At 54.7% G+C, this 21,450-nt stretch overlaps 1 protein-coding gene across 4 annotated transcripts in view; it reads right to left on the bottom strand.

Moving 5' to 3' along the window:
* Positions 1-21,450, bottom strand: part of KAZN (kazrin, periplakin interacting protein) — a 353,192-nt gene that overhangs the window by 9,761 nt on the left and 321,981 nt on the right. For all 4 annotated transcript variants that reach the window (XM_054691610.1, XM_054691611.1, XM_037498868.2 and 1 more), the window contains 2 exons: positions 8,181-8,386; positions 7,636-7,754 (listed from right to left, as the gene is read on the bottom strand). In XM_054691610.1, the coding sequence (XP_054547585.1) occupies positions 7,636-7,754; positions 8,181-8,386 (325 nt within the window). The remainder of the gene's footprint in view (positions 1-7,635; positions 7,755-8,180; positions 8,387-21,450) is intronic.

The following is a 21,450-nucleotide window of genomic DNA, read 5'->3' as shown; positions in this document are numbered from 1 at the left end:
AAAAAAACAAAATACAAAGGTGGGCTAGGGAGGGAAGCCCGGAGATAGACAGGAGCAGGGGTGAACCGGGAAGAAAGAGGCAAAGAGCAGAGACGGGGAGAGAAGAGGAGGTGCGGGAGAGATGGCACTGTTGGGGAGCCCGGCACCCCCACGCTCGACAGAGGGGCTCAACAGAGACCCTGAGGCCCAGGAAGCCTTGGCCCGGCTGTCTCTCTTCCTCCATAAACTGGGGAGCTCAGGTTGCCCAGAGCCCCAGGCTGGCACACCTTGGAATCAGTTCCCCATCTTGGACTTTGCTACTCCAAGTCCCCTCCCCTCACCGCCAGTTTCTCTGCCTCCCGCACAGAGCTTACCCCAGAGCCACGCACATAGTAGGTACACAAAGAATACGTTTCTGGCGAGGGAGGGAGGCCCTTCGGCCATCATTCCCCTGCTCACCACACGGGGGCGGCCTCGCACAAGGAACGCAGACGGCGCTCCCCACCTGCCAGGGCGTGCAGAAACCAGGAGAGGTGGTGCCGGCAGAGAGCAGAGGTGGTGCGGGCAGGGGGCAGAGAGCGGGGTTGTCTGAGTGGAGCCGCCCGGGACGAGAAGGGGTCGGGATGTGTAAGGGAAATGAGGGGCTTACCCAGCGATGCCGCTCCTCTCCCTGCCCTGGGATCCTTTCTTCCCAGACAAAGGGAACGACTCAGCTGGGGCGTGGTGGCGGCTTCCTCCCTGAGCACCTCTCTATTGGAGCGCCCCTCTCGTCCACCATAGCTGGACACTCACCTGGCTCAGCTTCCTCCTTTCTACTCTCCACTGCTCCCTCCCGGCCCCCTGGACTTCCCGCCTCCCAGGACTCCATGCCTCTGGATCCTGCTGTCCTTATCCCAGCACAACCAGAGCTGACCACGCTGCCCAACACTGGTGGCCCCGGCGGCCTCCTCCTGCCCTCACCCCTCTCACTGGGCCACAGGCCCCCGCGCCCTCTGGCACCATGGCATGAACGGGCAACCACCCTCCTGACTCAGGCCCCACCCCCTCCCACCTCTGGGGGACACCCTCTTCCTGGCTCCCACGTTGTCTGCTGAAGAGGGCTCTCAAATTGGCATCTCCCTGCCCTCTCTTCCGAGCTCCAGCCTCTGGCTAACTGCCCTGGTGAAGGTAACTCCTGCCAAAGTGTGCCCGCGCTCAAGGGCATCTAAGGTATCCCCTCTCCCAGCTGGTCCCCACCCCTGCCACCCCTGGATCAGCCCTCCCCTCCCTGCCCTGTCCAGCTGCCATTCACTCTGCCAGAGTCAGGATGTGGGCACACATTCCAGGTGACTCCCGTGGAGGAGGGGAGGCTGCGGCAGGCGCTGCCCCGGGCAATGCTGGTCACTAACAGTGAGGATGCGGGGCCTGTGTTGCCAGGGGCCCTGCCAGCTGCCTAGGGCATGGTTTCTCCCCGTCTTTCCACTGGTGTGTCTGTCCCTTCTCTCCGCTTCGGGGTTCAGGGTACAGCCATCTCTGCGGCGGGTTTCTGCCTCTGGCCTTTTCCCTGCCCTTCTAACCCACGGTCCCCAGGGCTTCCCGGTGGCCTTTTAAAAACACCCATCAGGTCACGTCACCCCTCTGCTAACACCTCCCAGTGGAGGAACCTTCAGTGCATTTACTAAGTGAGAGAAACCAATCTGAAAAGGCTACGTGCCGTGTGGTTCCTACTCTATGGAATTCTGGAAAACACTACAGAGACAGTGATGCAGTCAGCTGCCAGGGGCTGCGGGTGCAGGCTGCCAGGGGCTGGGGGAGCAGGCTGCTGAGGGCTGGGGGTGCAGGTTGCCAGGGGCTGGGGGAGTAGGCTGCTGGGGGCTGGGCGTGTAGGCTGCTGGGGTGCTGGTGGTACAGGCTGCTGGGGGTGCAGGCTACTGGGGGTGCAGGCTGCTGGGGGTATAGGCTACTGGGGGTATAGGCTGCTGGGAGGCTGGGGTGCAGGCTGCTGGGGGTGTAGGCTGCTGGGGGGCTGGAGTTGCAGGCTGCTGTGGGCTGGAGGTATAGGCTGCTGGGGGCTAGGGGTACAGGCTGCTGGGGGCTGGGGTTCAGGAGGGCTGAGTGAATGGAGCTCAAGGGTTCACAGGCAGTGAGACTGTCCAGCCTGATGCAGCATGTAAGTGACTCTACATCCGTCCAAACCCACAGAAAGCACAACAGCGGGAGGGACCCAATATGAACCATTTACTTTGCGCCTGTGGCGTGTCCGTGTGGCTTCCTCGCTGGAACAAAGGTTCCTTCTGCTGGGGACATTGATAAGGGGGCTCCTGTGGCCGTGGGGGACAGGGGGCACCTAGGAAATCCTGCACTTTCAAAATTTTGCTGGGAAACTGTCGGTGGGCTTGGCCACCATAGTCCCTCAGCCTCTCGCTGTCCTCGTTGATCTATTTGGAGACGAAAGCATGGGAGACCAGGCGTCGGTGTAAGACAAGGCTTGAGCCGCCATGAGACGCACGCCCGCCAGCACCAGGGCGGATCCCGCAGGACCTCGCTGGGAAGAAGAGGGGGCTCGAGTGCCGTCCCAGGACCCTCCCGTCTATTTCTCTAAAATCTTGCTGATGTGGAATCTTGAGTCACTTCCCCTTTTGTTTTTCTGGTAGAAGTCTCTGCCTCTCCCCAGTTCTGGGAGATCTTTCGAGCATTTTTTCTCTACTCCCAGCCAAGGAATAAACCCTCCAGTGCCCCAGTCTCGTTCAAGTATCTTTCCTGGGCCGATCTGGGTGTTGGACGGGGAAAAGAATTCAACCAGTTGGTAACGAAATTAAAACAGCTCTTAAAAATCTTAAAAAAAATAATGAGAGAGGAAATAAAGATGTTTTAACAAGAAACATGGAGAGATTTCATCATCAGAGGAATGACTACAAGAATGTGAAAGAAAATTTCCTTAAAGGGAGAGAAAATAATAACATGGGATTTTGGGTTATACTGAAGCGTAAAGATGAAAACAGCTAAAATTCCAACAGGAAGTCCAACATCCAGAAATGGGCAAAGGACTGAATAGACATTTCTCCAGAGAAGATGTAGGAACTGCCAGTAAGTGCATGAGAAGATGCTCAGCATCACTGTTGCCAGGGAAACACGAACCCAAACTACAGGGAGGTACCAGCTCACACTGATCGGGTTGGCTGCTGGAGAAAAGGGGAAAAAACCCAATAAAACAGAAACAACCAGTGCCGGTGAGGATGTGGAGCAATTGGAACTCTGGTGCCCGTTGGTGGGAATGTAAAATGGCATAGCCACTGTGGGAGACCGTATGGTGGACCCTCAAAAACTAAAAATATAATTATCATGTGCTCCAGCAGTTCCACTTCTGGGTATATACTCACCAGGACCTTGGTGAGATATTTTGATATAAACCATGTTTACAGCAGTTCGATGCACAAAAGCTAAAACCCGGGAGCAATCCAAGTGTTCCAAGGACAGAAGAATCGATGAAATGTGGTCTAGTCGAACAATGGAATATTACTCAGTCTGAAAAAAGGAGGGGAATCCTGTCATGGGCCCCAGCATGGGGGAGTCTTGAGGACTTCATGTGAAGTGAAATAAGTCAGGCACAAAAAGACAAATACCACATGATTCCACTTAGCTGAGAGTCGTAAAAATCATAGAGACAGAAAATAGAATGGTGTTTGCCAGGGGCTGGGAAGAGGTAAGAGTAGGGCTATTGTTTGATGGGTACAGAGTGTTCATTTTACAAGATTTAGAGTTCCAGGGACGAGGGTGGTGATGCGTGCATAGCCATGTCAACATATTTAATACCACTAAATCGTGCACTGAAAAATGGTTAAGAGGCGCGTGACCATTACATTTTATGTTATGTGTATTTTATGACACACACACAATTTTTTTCTTAAAGAATAACGATGCCTGGAAGTGGCCACTATCTAAGCAAATGTTGCTCTCGTTTGTGAATCTCCTTAAAAGGTCTGGGCAACAGTTGAAAGAAAACGATTTACTTATGTTTCACGGAGCCTGTAGCATGGAGAGTCTCCCGCCTGCCAACAGGAGCAGGGAGGCAGGAGAACAGGCCTGGGCACCCTGGGTGAAGTCGTGTGACCTTCTTAGAAGCTAAGTGTGTCTGTTGTAACCCCTAGAGCAGCAGTAAAGAATAAAGACTTAGAGCTGATGAACCTGGCGTGGGGGCGCTCAGCGCATGAAAAGGAGGGCGTAACTTTCAACACACAAAACAAGAAAACTCTCTGGTGGTTCCTTTTGCAGGAGAGAAGTCATGGACGTCCTTGCTTGGCCCAGGGGGGGATGGGGGTATGGGGGTGCGGGACGTGGTGGGGGGCATCCAGGAAGCTCTGAGTTCCTTTGCCCCTGGCGTGGGTCCCTCCTCCTCCCGCCCCCACATCCAGGGCTGCACTCTCCCAACTTGCTCACTTTCCTGCCTAACATGGCGTCCCGCGCGCTCTCTGTTCCCAGGTTCCCTTCCCGGCGCTGACCACCCGGGCAGCCCGAGGCTCCGCTGGTCTGGGCTCAGGGCCTGCGTGCTCTGGGCTGACTTACACCCCAGCCCCACCGCAAGGACTGGGGGATGGGGGTGATCCCGGCTGCCTTCCCTGCTCCTACCCCACCGCTGACCAGGACCCCAGGCCTCCTTGTCTCCAGGCCTGTTCCTCACCCACCCCCTTCTGCTTAACACCCACAGCCGAAGCCTTCGGCCTCGCTGCGCTGGGCTGGGGCTGCACATCTGGCCAGCTGCCCACTGGGCCTGCAGCTCCAGAGGGTGGGAGCAGATGTGGTTACCTAGAGGCCCAGGGCCCGCGTCAGCTCAGAGCTAAGGCTCAGCAACTTTTGTTCCAGAATCGAATGCCTGGGAGAAGGAGAAGCCTGGGGTAAGAACTGTGGCTTTGAGTCCACCAGGAGGCTGCCGGGACGGACCTCCTAACTGGGACCTTCCAAGCCAGCACAAGCTCCCTTCCGGGACGACGAAGCCCCCAGCAGACCCCTGTGAAGTCCCCCAGGGTTGGTTCCACCCTGCTGCTCCAGGGAGATGCTACCCTGCCTCTGTGCTCTCTCCTGGGCCACAGCGCCAGCTCAGGGCCTCTGCATCCGAGGCCCCTGGGCCCAGGCTGTCGCTACTGGGCAGGTACCCCCTCCACTCTGGCCTGGAGCAAAGCCATGAAGCCACATGAGGTGGGGTGCAGGGGTGGGTGGAGGGCACAGCTCGCAGAACCCACTTGAGAGAGGCCCATTTATAACCAGCCAAGCCCATCTGCAGGCCAGTGGGCAGTGCTCCTGCTGGGCCCCCATCCTCTGGTCCCAGGGCGCCCCCTCCTGGCGACTCTCTGTTATAAGCATCCTGCTTGAGTAAAGCACCATGACGAAGGGAAATTCAGATGTTTTCTAAAATTTGACACTGCCCCTCCGCGCACCGAGGCCATATCGACCCTGACATTGGGGTTTGGGCACAGAATTAAGCCACCGGCTGGATTATTCTTTAACAAGAAAATGATGCCCTTCTGACTCCATCACCCTCGGCCCCCCGATCTTGCACTACTGTGCCTCAGTTTCCTCATCTGTAAAGTGGGGAGAACCATGCTTTTCTGGAGCTTTGAGGACCAAAGGGATGAGAGAAGGCTCACCCGGGGGTCCTAGAAATCATAGTAGCAGGGGCCTCATCGCTGTCTCTGTTTTTAAACACAAAGGCGACCTGAGATGGTTGGAAGACTTTGGAATGGGTTGGAGCCTGGGGTGACTTTGGGCCTGTCCCAAGAACTTGGTCCTGCTGAGGTGGGGCTGGTGAAGCTTTGTCCACAGAGTGACTGGTGATGGCTGCAGGGCTGCTGGGCTCTGCTGTGGCTGCTTTAGAGTTTAGGGGAACCAGCCTGAGAGAGGGCAAGGTCATGCCCAAGGTCACGCGGTACGTGTCCTTGAAGACGACCTCACGGGGGTGCTTACCCTGGAGCCCATGGGTCCCTAAGAACTTCATGGGTGGCCAGAGGGTCCCAGAATGCAACATACATATTTTTTCCTGGGGAAAGTGTCCAAAGTTTTGGGTAGATTCTCCAAGGGGCCATGATCCCCCAAAAGGTGAACAACCGCTGTCCTTATGTAACCCTCTTTACTTCACAGGTGGAGAAACTGAGTCAGAGACAGGCCGGATTTCCCCAGGGAATGGAGCCCTCAAATAAAGGCCCCGGCTCGCTCCAGGAACCAGCCCCTGCGGGTGTCTAACGCCGGCCCTGAGATCCTTGGAGATGGCCCTGCTGACCACAGTCATCACATCCCTTCACATCTGGCTGCTCATTTAAATCCATCCCTTTCCCGGCCCCCTAGAGTTTCAGTTCTCTGCATCAGCCAGGCTTTGGGGGAACATGGACAGTGACCTCCACATTTTTGAGGGGTGCAGCAGGCAGACCCACCTGTTCACGAACACAGCAGTGTGGGATGAGGGGTGGGAGGATAGTGAGAGCCTCGGGGGGAGGGTTCAGGAGGGGATGCTCAGTTCCTGTATTGGGTGCACCCCTCACCCACTCCTCTGCCCTGCAGCCCCCACCTAGCGCTGCCTCCTTATCGCTGACCAGGTGCCCCCTCCTACTCGGCGTTGCCGCCTGCGGCCCTGGCCCATCTCACCTGCTGTCCTGCCTCCCAGGCACCTGGGCCAGGCCCTCTCCAGGATGCACAGAGATTCGGTCTCCCTGCTTGCAAGCCAGCCTGATTTCCTGCCCAACCCCCTTTTTTTTTAATCCACCAAGCTGCTTCTGCAAATAATAGCACACACCACCAGGTTTGATTAATTAACTGCACAAAAAATGATGGGGAAACCGGTGAAGGAGATAATTATGCACAAGAGAAAGCGACAGTTTCACAGTGCTCCTTCCTCCTCGTCCTCTGAACCCCCAGGGCTGGTGTGTGTGTGGGGGGCTGTCCCTTTTTCCTGTGGCTGCTTGGTGAATGAAGGACCCCCCCCCCAAAGTTCTGCCCAGCAGGCCAGGCTGGGTGTTGGTGGGGAGAGAGTCTCTCTGGGGGACCTCGGCTGCTCCAGGTGTGCCTGCCAAAGGACACCCTGCTGAACTGGTAGATTAAGTAGCTCCCAAGTGCCAGGTGTTTTGTTTTTTTATTTGTTTATTTGGATGGATGATAAATACGTTTCCGCACAGGGTTAGAGGAAAGAGCACTCAAGAGAGTAAAAAGCCATTCCCCCCCCCCCCTGCGTACGCAGAGCAACTAAAAGCCAGCCCTCCACCTGGCCGGGCCCCTGCCCGGTTGCTAGGGTAAGCCGGGTGCCCCTCCATCTTCCCTGTCCAGTCCTACCTGCCCCTGCCCCTGCTGTCTTTCCTCTCCCTGGAGCAGTCAGAGCTGGGGGTTCCCGAGCAAGGAGGCAGGCATTTTGGCATAATTCCCAGATTCATTGCCGCTGGCCCCCCAGGTGGAGGCGTTCTAGGGCTACCTAAAGCCCTCCTGACGGGTACATTGAGGGAATCGTAGGGCACCTGGGGAATGCTCTTGCTCCCTGCAGCTCCATCTCTCTTTGGGAAGAGCTGGCCAGAGCTACCTGGGTTTACCTGGCGGCCAGAGGAGCCCTGGACACTTTTCATCATCCCGCTCACCGGGCCCACCTCTGAGGCCTGCTCCCCCACCTGTGGGGCCCGCGGTCTCGGATGGGCGCCCGCTCACCTCCGGCCCGCCTCTGCGTCGCGGTAGTCCTCGATGGCCAGCCGCAGCTTGCGCCGGTGCAGAGAGCTGCACACGCCCAGGCCCAGCTCCAGGTCCTCGTCGCTCAGACTCAGCAGCACCTGCGCCCAGAAGGTGGAGGCTGAGCACCTGGAAGGGAGGCTGGGGACCTGCTGTTGGCTGTGCTGAGCCCTGGGGTATGCCGGGCAGGGCTGGCTCTCTACCTCCCCCCAACCAATCTTCCATGAAGTCAGGGCAGCACTTGGGAGGTCTCTGGGGTCCTGCATTGTTGCAGGAACTCTCGCATGGAGGCCCGCCTCCCCTCAGCCAGGTAGTCCCGTTGAAAGGACGAGGAAACTGGAATTCAGAAGGGTTATGCACCTTGCTGCGGAGGCACCATGATCGAGTGGGGACTCTGGAGCCTGAACCCAGGTCAGCGGGCTCCTGCATGGTATCTCCTCCTAACCTCGGGGGCAGCGAGGGGCAGCCATGGGCAAAACTCCCAGAGGGGAGAGGGTATTTCCACAGGGGTCCTGGAGGGCTCCTACCTTGCCACTCTTCACGTTCTCCGCGCAGGCCTTCACGTACATGGGCATGGCCATGACCACCTCTAGCCAGGCTTGGACGGTGCCGGCCTTCCAGTGGGACATGGGGGTGGTCCTGACCAGCTCCACCTGCTGCAGCCGATCCATCTGCTCCTCGCCCTCGGACAGGCTGAGGCTCTGCCGCGTGGGGCTGCACTGGCTATCGGAGTCTGCAACACACAAGCCCAGGCAGCCATGCTGGGGGTGGGGGCAGGCAGGGTTGGGGGGGCAGGAACTGGGCAGGCTGCACTCCTGGGGCACAGGATGTCCTCTCCCATGCATTTCTTCCTTTCAATATCAAGATGGCTTTTGGTTTACTTTGCTGCTCCCCCCAAAGTAATCAATGTCCCTTCCAAAGAATTATACAAGCCTAAACCAGAAAAGAATAAAAATAAACCAGAAAGTGAAAATCACCCCAAATCCCACGCCATCCAGGGAGCAGCTGTTGCTGTTTAGTTAAATAGTCCTGGGGACACACACAGACCCACGCTCACACAACATCTTCCGTTTTCTAAGATGCTGTCTCCTGCACTATGGGGGGGGGATGCTTCTGCCTCAGGAGGTGGCACAAACTTGAGACTGCGCGGGATTCCTTGAACAGATGCCCCAGGATGCACCCCCTCCTGTCAGTGGGCACCAGCGTCCCCAACATTCACTGGCATAAACATCACAGTGGCTGGTCATCTTTGGGGTGCTGGGTGATTTATTTTCTTCAGATGCATGGAGCCCAAACTCAGATGCATGGAGTGAGCCTCAAGAAAAAGGAACCCACGTCCACCACTGTTTCCACTTCTTCCATCGTGGTGGGCACTCAGGTGGCACAGACGCAGCCCAGGCCAGCAAAACACCTGTTTCATCTAAGGCAGGGTTCACTAAAACCCCAAACAGATCACCTCAGTAACACACGCATGACACAGCTTCGAAAATAGGCCTGACTAGAAATGTCCCTGCCGGGCCTCCCCGGTGGCGCAAGGGGTTAAGCACAGCACCGTGAAGCTGTCCGCAGCCTCTGCAGCACGAGTTCGATCTCTGGCCAGGGAGCTACCCACATGGCGCGGCAGGTGTGTCTCCCCGCTGCTCCCCTCAGAAGTGTATTTCAGTCAATCCACCTGTTCTGGTCCCCACCCTGTCTCTGGTGAATCCTCTCCCCACCCCCACCTCTGGCCTACACCCCAGCTCTTATATGCACAAATAAATAAATCTTAAAAAAAGAGAGAATTGTCCCTGCTGATGCTGCCCTACATCAGCCTCACGAGGCGGGGGAAGCTCATCCATCAAGCTGGACAGCGCTCAGCCGACGGCATGGAGTTCACCCGCGTCTGTTTCATAGACGGAGTTGGAGAAGAAGGAGGTGACTTTCCTCTCCTGCATTTTGAGTCGCCTCCAAGTTCCATAATCCACAGATACATTCATAACCCCCCCAAAAAAAAAAACAAATTGGAAAAATTAGAAAATAGGAAGCAGCATAAATGGGTATTGATGGAAATGTGTCGGAATGACTGATGTCCCTCTGGCGTGTTGGAACATGTTCAATTAATAAAAACTCTGTCCCGGGAGAACAGTTTGGATATGCACGGTGCTCACAATCGACTGCCACATGAAAAAAGAACAAGACAAGTGTGATCCCAGCCACGTTCAAAAAATTACATGTAACACATATATAAAATGCACACGTGTGTGTGTATACGCACATCTATACACAGCACTAGGTGGATAAACGTAGATGTTATCTCTAGGATAACAGGTCGGGGCGTAATTATATGTGTGTGTGAAGTGCACCCCTGAGTGTGTAGAGTCCCAGCTGGCACCTGGAGGACACCCCTGGCCAGCAGTGCTCTGGGGGTGACCTAACTTGGGGGGGCAGGTGTTTGCACCTCTGCACACTGGCATAGCTGCTCCTTGCTCCTGCCTGCACCCCTGGTTTGCTCTGAGTGATGGTGGGTGATGAGGGGCTCATCTGGCAGTGCCAGACAGGGGTAGAAAGGCCTTGTTCTCCCCTGACCCCACGGGGGAATGAACTGACGAAAGGGCCCTCTGCGCAGGTCCCCTGGCTGAACACCAGGCACCAGGACCTCAGAGACAGCAGCTGCCTGTGTCAGGGCTCTGAGTTCCTGCTTGGGGGCAGGGCTGCCTGCCCGGGACTCAGGCCCGAACTGCACTTGTCCCTTCTGCTGGTACCAGGCCCCCTGAGATGGGTTTGGCCTGCAGGGAAGTCTTTCCAATGCGGTCCGAAACAGGGGTGGCTCCAGGCCCCCAGCCTGGGTGTCCTCCTTGGGTTGGAGAGAACCTAGAAACCCCTCTCGCTCCTGTGACTGAGCCCTGTCTCTGTAGGTGCCTCGGGGAAGCTGAGAGATGACGTGAGGCCAAACCTGTGGACCCAGGATTCCCAGACACACCCTTTGTTGTCCATTTGGACCTGGCGTGTGGAAAGACACTGGGTTTTGTGGTTGTAGGGAAAAATTCTTTACATTTGAAGCCTCAATTTACTCATCTGTAAAATGGGTGTAAAACCAATAGCTACCTCAGGTCCGTGTGGGGACTGTACATTTTGAATGTGGAGCTGTAGTTGACCCTCAGACGTGGGAGACTCCTACTGGTAACGGGAGCTCCTTCTGCAGGAGCTCAGGCGCTTTTGGGGACAAGGAGGACCACAGCGACATTACTTCAGCCCCTCTGCTCCCCTGGGGTAAATGCGGCTTGAGAAGAGTTCAGGCGCTGATGGGGCAACCCGGCCCCTTGCTGTCAACTTTCTCTGGGCAGAAATGCATTGTCCCAGCTGGACGCCAGCCTGTCCCGTGGGGGTGAGGCTGTCTGTGAGGTGAGGGGTGGAGCTGTCTGTCTGTGCCCCATGGGTCATGGGTGGGTTGGCTATGTCTGCCTGGGTGAGGGAGATAAAGCAGCGGGGGGAGGGGAGAGAGGCAGGAGGAAGAGGGAACGGGGGAGACTTGAGGAGAGACTCAAAGCATGCCTTCGGGAGTGGGAAAGTGTGCCTCAGAAAAGGACGGAAAGATAAAGAGGCAGAAGGAGAGAGTGGCTGGAGAGGGATGCAGGGGTGGCGGCTTAGTGGACAAAGAGAAGAAGCAACTGAGCTCTGAGCTCGGGGAGTCAGTGTCCATGCGCGGCTGTCTATCGCTGGTAGGCCTCAGACCTGTGAGGGAATTGCTTTCAGTTCATATAAGAACTGTTCATGGAGTCCAGGCTCCAGGAGAGCCAGAGGCCAAGCTGGGCTGTCTGAGTAAACCACACTTTTTGGCTCCTGAGCAGAGAGTTATTCATGCCCCCCACCCCCCACCCCGCATCCCCCAACCGGCCAGGACTGAATGCCAAGGAGACACTGCTGCAGAAGGACTGAGGAGGGAGTATTTGGGGTTGTACCAGTAATTACCGGGTTTTATGTCCAGGATTCCATCAGTCCTGGTTTTTATGCCCCCTCTGTCTCAGCCCTGAGAGGGGAATAACTCATGTTTATAGCCAGGCCTCCCAGCAGAGGGCTGGGAGTTAGGGTCCAGCTAGGCCCCTGGGGAGTCTGAGGACTCTGGGGCCCTCCTCCACCACACACATGCATGTGTGCCTCTGGGTGATACCGTCAGTGATGACAATTCCTCCAAAGTGGTCCTCACAGCCCAGCCCAAGTAACTATGGCAAATGGTGGCCTGGGACCAAAGCTGGCCCTCTGCCTGTTTTCTAAATAAAGTTTTATTGACACAAAGTCATGTTCATTTGCTTGATATTGCCTACAGCTGCTTTCCTGGCACAGTGGTGGGCTGAGGGATTGCTTCACAAATCCTAAAAGAGTGACTGTCTGGTCTGTTCAGAAAACATTTTACAAAACTTCTGGCCTAGAGGTTCTGAGATTGGCATGGAATATGAAAGACCTGGGTTTGAATCCCAGCTCTGCTGCTCACCAACCAGATGTTCTTGGGGAGGAGAGGTTCTCAGCCTTGCTCTCCCCATCAGGAGTGGGGCTGATGTAGACCCAGCAGGTCTGTGTGAGGGTGGGCTCCGCTTATTGCCTGGCACACAGTGGCCCTCAGGGCCACTCAGCTCAGGTCCCTGACACCCTGGACCTGCTTATCCAGTGGGTGACAGGCCACATGTGGATACTGAGTGCCGGTGATGTCCAATTAAGTGTGGAAAGTATAAAATAAAGACTGGATGGTGAAGACTTAGTGCAAACAAAAGAATGCAAATGACCTCAATCTTTTTTTTTTTTTTTTTTTTGTGGGACCCTCACCAGTAGCTGGAGATCGAACTGGTGCTGCAGAGGCTGCGCTCAACTGCTGCGCCACCAGGGAAGGCCCAAACCGCAATCATTTTTATGCTGGTCACATATGGAATGATATTTTGAGCCTATTGGATTAAGTAAAATCTATTCCTAGAATTAATTTTACCTGTTTCTGTTTACTTTTTAATGCGGCCGCTAGAAAATATAAAATTAAGTTTTTGATCTGCATATTTCTACAGCACAGACTGGTCTGGAGGGGAGCTGTTTTTGTTTGCTCGTTTTCTCTCCCCTCAGCTTGTAATTTCTGTTTGGTGCAGTGGTTCTAGAACTCAAATAGAAACTCTGGGAGTGGAGCCTCTTCATCCTGGTTTCAGGAAGCCTCTGCCCCCACCCCCCGATGATTCCACTTCCCACTCACATTCTAGAACACCTATTAGTAACTACCTTTGCAAATGGACTCTGCATATTTAACTTAAAACCTAGTGTTAATCAAGCTCTAATGCCCTCTCCCAAACAGTAAGAGTTATTTAAAACCTATCAATTTGGGGCCTCCCTGGTGGCACAAGGGCTTAAGATGCAAACTATGAAGCTTGCCACAGCCACTGCAGCACGAGTTTAATCCCCGGCCAGGGAGCTACCCACATGGCACACCAGACCTCTCCTGTCTCGCCCGCCGCTCCCCTCAGCAGTGTATTTCAGTCAATTTGCCTGTTCTGTTACCCACTTTGTCTCTGGGGAATCCTCTCACCTCCCACACCTCTGGCCTGTGCCCCAGTTCTTATATGTATAAATAAATAAAATATTTTAAAAAAAGTTATTAAAACCTATCAATTTGGAACACTCTTCCTGACTTACATGCTAATTGCCATGTCCAGTATTTCAGTTCTGTCTTTTTAAAAAACCCATGATTTAGATATTGCCATTATGATTATTTTATGCAGCTACTATCTGATTTCAATAATTTACCTACATGTTTAACAATTTCTTGGTTCATTTCTTCTTGTGTCTCAGGCCTTTCTGCAATAATTCTTATTCCTAAAGAGCAGGAATTAAAATTTCCTTTGATTAAAAGTATTTTGATAATAAGCTCTTATAACTTTTATCAAAGGGTCTTTAATTCATCCTTGTTCTTCTAAGAGTCTTGCTGGGTGCTCTGCCTTCCTTTTTGCTAAGGAGGGGTCAGCTGGCTGTGTCCTCACTGGTCTTGGAGCAATGCTGTGGGCTGGCCAGAGGGTCCAGGCTCACTGCTGGGTTTTCAGTCTCCCTTCTTGCCTTCCCCTACCCTCCCAGCTCCCCCAGGGGCCTCAGACACCTCAGGTTCTGTCTGACTTGGTGCAGCCTGCTGCCCTAAGTCATGAGCTCCGTCAGCACTGTGAGGCCCTGTCTATTCACTCCCCGGGCCAGGGGACCACCTCTGGTCCACCTGTGGCTCAGGTGTGTCTTTTGGAGGCAATGCCTTCAAAGGGATCATCATCCTAGACCATGGTTACAACCCCAACGTGCCACCTCCCTCAAAATGTTTGGTAACTAGGGCCTTCTCAGTGGCTCAGCGGTTGAGCGCTAGGTTGCGAAGCTGCCCGCAGCCTCTGCAGCGCCGGTTCAATCCCCGGCCGTCGGGCGAGAGTCCCACATGGTGCGTAGACCTCTCCTGCCACCCGCTGCTCCCCTCAGCAGTGCATTTCATCAGTCTGCCTGTTCTGTTCCCGCTCTGGCTCTAGTGAATTCTCTCACCCTCCTGTGCTTCTGACTGTACCCAGTGCTTGTATCAATAAATAAATCTTTAAAAAAAAAAAAAAAAACATTTGGTAACTGCCTCCTGGAAATTTCCCATGAAGTGGTGAGCAACTTTAACTTTTGTTGCACGAAGAGCAATCCAGAAACCGCAAAGGTGTCTGTGAGCAGTATTTACTTAATTTGCTTCAAAACAAAGAGAGAGGTTTGGGGAGGTCAAGGAAGAGACATTCTTACAACTTAGAAACCTCTAGGAAGTCCCGGGAGGGAGCTGGTGCTCGTCAGCTGTTTCCAAGAAGGTGTCCTGAACCCCCACCCCAGCCACTTCTGCACCAGCCTGGGCAGCCAGGACCTGCTCGATGCCGGCTGACCCCTCCTCCAGACTGCTGGGATGGCTGGCCCAGCTGCGCACCAAGGACCCTGGGAGGTTTTACCCATTTTGTGAAATAAGCCTCTCTCTCCTTTACTCCTTAAATCACGACACCCCCTCCCCCTTCCCTCTAGCGCTAGAATTCTGGAAATCAGAGAACTAAGCCTTATTCTAGTGGCTCATGGTTTTTATCAGCTCCACTGTTACCTTCCAAGAAAGTGAGGTAGTGCAGTCATCTGTTGGTCCCTGGTTCTTACCCTTGTCAGGTCACTTACTTCTTGGGCAATTTATGTTGCCTCTCTGAGCTTCAGTTTCCTCATCTGTAGGTTGAGACTCTCCTACACGTCTCATGTGATTTTGATGAGGAGTACATCATTGATAATTGATGTCACCTCATCATTCGCATCTGCGTTCTCAGTCCTCAGCTCAAGGCCTAGCACAAAGGAAGTGGCTAGTGTTTGTTGGATGACTGAATGAGTGTACATGAAAGCCCTACTTGGGCACAGTGGTCATTCAGTAAATGTCAGCAAGTCACATTATACTCGCCTTTTCCAGCTTTCATCACAGTCACCCCAAGTCAGCCTTTGCCTTCATTTCTTAGCCTGTCATCCTCTCTCTATCCCAGGCCTCTGGCTTGCCACATGTCCTCATGGGATTTCTGGGAGAATATGGAGTCACCTTTTCATCAGGCCATCAGCAGCTTCACCTGAAGGTGAAGCAGTCCCCAGAGTCTGGCAAATTCCATGAGAAGTGGTTGATCCACAAGGCTGGGCTTTTCAGGCTGCGGGCAGGCTGACCCCAGACCAGCTCTTGCCGTGGTGATGTGGGTCCCTGGGGGCGAGGAGGGTCCCTGGGAACACAGCACTGGGTCCAGAACTGAGAGTGGCCCCTGCTGCCCGCCTGTCTGGGGACAGAAGGGTGGGGTGGTCTTTGGTGAAGGGGGTTGGTGCTGAATTGCCAAGGGCACCTGGGGCATGCAGCTCCTCAGACTCTGATGGAGAAGGTGAGCAGCCAGACCAGAGCTGGAACAGTGCATAATGGCTGGAGGCAGAGTCCATGGCCCAGAATCAAAGGGGGGTCATGGAATAGTCCCCCACAGGACACTACAGTTAAAAAACATGCTTGCCCACATAAAGAATATATTACATGCCACTTTTGTTTCTTTTGAAATATCAGGGGCTCTGGAAACACTGGAACCTAGCAGGGGCTGCTTCCTTTAGGCTTAGGTGTGTGTGACCCTGCAGCTGGCACCCTTGACCACCCACTTCCCCAGCTTCCCCTGCCCCCTAACTTCTGGGTTTAAGGTACGCATGGCCTAGCATAGCACTGGCCCTGTGGTGCTTCCAGGGGTCTTGCTGCGAAGTGACCCGCCCTGGGGGAAGGCTCACTCTCACCATGGCAATGTGTGCTCCTTTGCTGCTGGGGATGTGAGCTCCCTGCATTCTCCCTGGGAGGGGCACAGGGCCCCAGAGGCCCATTTCACAGATGAGGAAAGTCGAGTCAGAAACGCCCTTCAGCTGTGGATGGAGGGCACAGCCTGGCCCAGATGCGGCCGGATGCCCACCTGCACTCCCTCTCGCCCCAGATGGGCAGCTGCCATATGCCAGGCATGTCTGCTAGTTACTATTTCACTCTAGTAGCTCTGCGAGAAGGGCTCTTCGATCTGCATTTTACAGAGGGGGAAACTGAGGCTCATGGCTACATAGCTGAGAGTTAACTCTGGGCTCAAACCCCAGGTCTGGCTCCCAAGGCCCTCCTAGTATTGATTAATCGATCCCACCTGGTTCAGGTTGTCACTTACATGAGTGTGTTTCTTGCACACACACACACACACACACACACACACACACACACACACAGAGTCACAGGAACTGACTCACCCACCCGAGCTGCAATTGGTGACCCAGCCTGTGCCCTCTGACCCTTTATTTGGAGAGGGCCCCAAGTTCCCTCCGGCATGCAGAGCATCCTGCCCCACAGCCCCAGCTCTGCAGTGACAGCTGTCACTTCTGCCCTCCATGGCCCACGAGCCCTGACCTCGGCTCCATGCCACCCCCGGGATCCTAAGAAGGAAGGAAGCCAGTGCGGTGCAGGCATGGAGCCAACTTGGATGTGACTCAGACAGCGCTGGCCTGTCCCTGAGAAAGCAATTAGGCAGCCCTGAGCTGATGGGGTGACAGGGCAGGTGGGGACAACATCCTGCAGGATGGCCTGCCTCTTCCTCTCCCCGCCACAGGCCCCTCATCTCGCCCTCCATCTGTCTACACTGAGACCTGGAACAGCCCAAAATGAATCCCGACCCTGCATATCTCAGCCACCTTATGGGGACCTTTGTGCAGATGCTGCACCCCAACTCAGGTTTCATCTGAGCCAAGGGGATGCTCAGCTAGAGAGGGGGCCAGACTTCCCCAGCCTTGCCCCAGCACACCTCACTTCCGAAGGCATCTGGGGTCCTGCATGAGCCCCAGGTCCTTCCCCGACTGAAGGATATTAGAATGTGGGCAAAGTCCCTGGCTTCAAACCAGCCCCGACACTTGCCACCTGGTAGTCTTCAGCAAGTCCCTGAGCTGGTCAGGGCCTCCGTTCCCTCCTGTTCAGCAGGGCCAGGAGCTACGGCGTCAGAGGGCAACTGCGAGGATGAAATGGGGTAAGACATAGCAAAGGCTCAGCTTGGACATCAGCCTTGTTAGCCACAGTGCTCATGATAATGATGAAGGCCGTGGGCTTGTGTCACCTCCCCCAGCCTCCAAGAAGCCACTGCCTTAGCACCTCCAAACACGAGGTGGATAAGGGAAAGGTTTGCTTCACTGCAGACCTTGTCAGAGCCTTGCTGGGCTGAGTGGCGCCATCCCCCAGGGCTGCAGGCTCTATGGATTGTTTCCAAAGCATACTGACCAGGGATTACTTTTCCCAGCTGAGGCTTGTGGTCTGCCACAGCTCGCAGCACTGGCCTGAGACTCTGGAGCCCTGGGCCCCAGAGCCAGCTCAGCCAGTCACTGTGCTTGTCTGTGGGCTGGTCCCCTCCCTTCTGCAATGGAGGAGCCTGGGTGAGGGGCCCCAGAGAGCCCCTCAGCTCTTGAAACTCTTGCTTCCTCTGATCCCAGTCTGGGCTGGCTTTAACAGCTTGGGCGAGCTGCTGAACTTACCTGGGCCTGTCTTTGCGTCTGTACCCAAGGGCCTGTTCTGTCTACCTCAGGGGGCTGGGGGAGGTGACACGAGCTCACGACCTTCATCATTATCATCAGCACCGTGGCTAACAAGGCTGATGTCCAAGCTGAGCCTTTGCTATGTCTTACCCCATTTCATCCTCGCAGCTGCCCTCTGACGCCGTAGCTCCTGGCCCTGCTGAACAGGTGAGGGAATGGAGGCCCAGACAAATTCAGAGGCTTGCTAAGACTGCCAGGCGGCAAGTGTCGGGCTGGTTTGAAGCCAGGGAGTTTGCCCAGAACCTACTCTTAGCCATGAGCCCAGGCTGCCTATGGAAGGGCTGTGGCTTGCGGGGGGCCTGGGTGAACATCGTGGTTCATCTGGGGAGGTTTTCTGGCCCTCCAGGTGCAGGCTTCCGGAAGCCTGTCACTGCTGCTTCCTGCCTATGTGCATCTCAGGAAGTTGGGGCACCTCTCTGTGACCCTCCTAGGGATTCCGCGCGCAGGCTGCCAGTCCCTGTTCTCTGCTCAGGAAGGCCCAGCAGGGATCCTGGCAGCATTCTGCCTGGAGTCCTGTTTAGGTGTGTTTCTTACCTGGGGATCCAGGAGCTATCCCTAGAAGGAGGCCTTAACCTGCCTTGTGAAGTTTCCTTCTGGAAGCTTCCCAATAGCAACTCTGCCCTAACAGCCACAAGCAGGGAGCTGTTCTCACCTCTGTATTGTCTAACCTCTATCCGTTGAGCCCACACTGGGAGCTTGTTCAATAAACCCAGGTCACAGAACCTCGCCCCTAAACCTTGGCATGAAGCGGGCATGGGATGGGGCCTGGGAACTCCTCCTTCAAACCAAGGCTTGCTCAGATTTTAGACCTTCTGACCTAGGCATGGTTCTCAAACCTCCTCTCTTTCATTTTCCTCTCATTCTTTTTTCCATTGGTGGGATCCTTCAAATGGACTCTTAGTTGGGGGACCAGTGTGTAACAGGTGAGAGCTTCTGGCTATGGGGTGCTTAGCTTAGCTTAGCGTCTGGCTGAGCAGTGCTGCTGGCTACGGGGGTAAATGGAGATCTGCTTGCTGGTTCTTTCACCAGCCACGCCAACCCCTTGAGGGATGTCTGAGGAACCCCCTAGGGTTCCATAGAACATAGTTTGCAAACCCCTCATTATTCTAACTCCCTCCCTACCCCCTGCTCTATTGGGTGAAGAACGCGAGTCCCCAAAAGATGGCTAGTGGGATTTTCCCAAGTTCTCTGAAGCTTCCTGCTGACCCATTGGCCCTGGGGAGGCACCTGGTGCTGATCAGAGACTGTAGCACAGTTGGACTCAAGTCGCTGTAGTTGATTCCAGATTTGTCTCTTCCCAACCATGCGATTTAGGGAAAGACCTTCACCTTTCTGTGCCTGGGTTTGCTCATCTGCAAAATGGGGCGAGGGCTGTTGGATTACGTGAGTGAGTACCTTCCAGGCACGCCTCGCCAGCTCTGGGCTCTGACACTCGTCTCCTTATAAATGTGCCACCATGGGGTGGGCCTTGGGACTTCTGCTCCAGGATCCCAGCCTTGGGCACCTCATTGCTTCTAAATCTCCCCCTGCTTGTCCCAGCGGAGAGAGTCTCTACTTGGACTGCAGAAGGACAGACACTGATAAGGGCTGGTAGATTCTCAGGGCCAATGCCTCGCCCCTCCCTGTACCAACAAGTCCTCATTCTCTCACAAAGCCACACGGAAACTGACTTTGGGCTCTAAGACTGGTGCCCCCAGCTGGAAAAATGTCAGGCTCACATGGCCCGAGGCCCAATTCTATCTCCAGGGACAAGTTTTGGTTGAGTCACCTCTGGGCAGATGACCCATGTCCAGCTGCTTCTCCACTTTTTTCCTGCCTCGACACTTAACTCCGCTCAAACTCAAACCACAGAGTCCTGTCATTTCCAGGCTCCAAACCCCCAGCTCTCATTTCTTAGCCTATGAGGGGAGGGTTAGTACCCCCTTTCACAAGTGAGGACACTGAGCCTCTGGGGTTGAACAACTTGCTTGAAAACGATGCCAGACCAGAGCTGGGGGGACACTGCAGGCCTGGCCCCCTCGGGGCTGCCAGCCTCCTCCCAGTGGAACACTGCACGCAATTTGAAAGATTCTCTCATTTTGGTGCAATTAACTGGTGCTTACTGGTAAGCCGGCAAGAATGCAATCAGATCCCAGAACCGGAAACCCAAATGCAAAGCAGCAGCCAGCGTTTTTTTAAGGAGTCTGATTCACAAGCCTGACAAGGTCACCGCTGCAAACTGCCTGCAGTGTCTGGGGCTCCAGGGACACACACTAGGTGACCGCCAGTCCTGCCATTTCCGGGGAGAGTAAGTCAGGGTTCCCAGTTGTTGCTGTTCTTGCTTCTTAATGATGTCCCCTTGGGATCATTTCCTTAGCGGTTCAGTTTGTTGGGGTGACCCACTGGAGTGCAGGGTGGCATATTAATTTTCTAGTAACTATGCTGTTGGGTCAGAAGGAATTAGCCACACACCGCTGTCATAGCCAACTGACACCCTCACTTTGCCTGTAGTGACCCGCTGTGCCAAGCAACTTCTACCACATGGTCCAGGCCAACCCCTCAGCTACAGTGAGTTTACAGGGCTTTTTCCCATAATACAAAATTATGACTCTACCTGTTCTAAGCTAAAGTTAATATATGTGGGTTCTCTTGCTACTTTATCATCACTATGCTTCTTTCACTGAAAAACAGAGCTGGTAGGAGGCGGGACCACGGTCTGTTTGCCCCACCAAACCTGACTGGAAAATCTGAAGAGACATTTGTCCAGAGCAGATGAGCTGGGGTGTCTGTGCAACACTTTTTGTGAAAATGCAGGTTTTTGGTGAGAGGGCTGCTTGAGTTTCTAAAGGTCCTGTTAAGGGATTAAGGACACCCAGAGGTGCTGCCTGCTAGCCCTGATTCAGGCACCCAGGGGGTGAGCAGCAGCTCAACACCCTCGGGCACTGGTTGGGGCGGTGCCTGGGCCAGGCTCCACCTGGGGCAGGGAGGGACCACCCCCCACCAGGATGCATACCCCAAACTCGGTAGCTGGGCCTGTGCAAGGAGCCGGGAGGGGAAGGTGCAGCGAGGAGTTCAAACGCAGGCCAAGCAGGGTGGTCCTGTCTGCAACGGACACAGCTCCTTTCCGCTCTGCTCTGGGGTGGGGTGGGGGCTCAGGGCTTGGGGATAAAAGGCTCAGTCTCAAAGGTAACGCTGTGTTAGGCTATGCCAGAGGCTACAAGAAGGACTGGGGGCGGTGAGGCAAGGTTCAAACCAGGCTTTTGGGCAGAGCATGGGAGGTGCCTACCTGCTCCTCGGCAGTCCTCTCTACCCAGAGGGTTGGGTGGTTCTGGATGAGCTCTGCAGCCCGCCTCCCCAGGTGTGAAGCTAATTCTGCTCATTACCAGCTTCATGGCCCTAGGTGATTTGTTCAACCTGTTTTTATCATCCATAATGCAAGTTGCTGGAAGGTTAACCGAGTTAATACACGTAAAGTACGCAGCACAGACACTGGTCCACGGTAAGTGCTTAATACGTGTTAGATGATATTATTATTATTATTATTATTGTTATTACTATTATTAGGTGACACCTGCTGGAGCTTACCAGCAAAGGTGGAAGACACGCAGAAGAGCGACCAAGTATGGCCATGCAGGCTGTGCACTGCACAACCCAGGGGGTGCCTGCTGGAGTGACGCAGTGCACAACCTGTGCAGCTGTGCATGGGCCCTGCATTCCTTGGAC

This window comes from Talpa occidentalis, unplaced genomic scaffold (genome assembly GCF_014898055.3).
Source record: "Talpa occidentalis isolate TD23 unplaced genomic scaffold, MPIMG_talOcc4v2.1 talOcc4.9, whole genome shotgun sequence".
Classification (NCBI taxonomy): Eukaryota; Metazoa; Chordata; class Mammalia; order Eulipotyphla; family Talpidae; genus Talpa; species Talpa occidentalis.
This window is presented reverse-complemented; position numbering and strand designations above follow the sequence as displayed.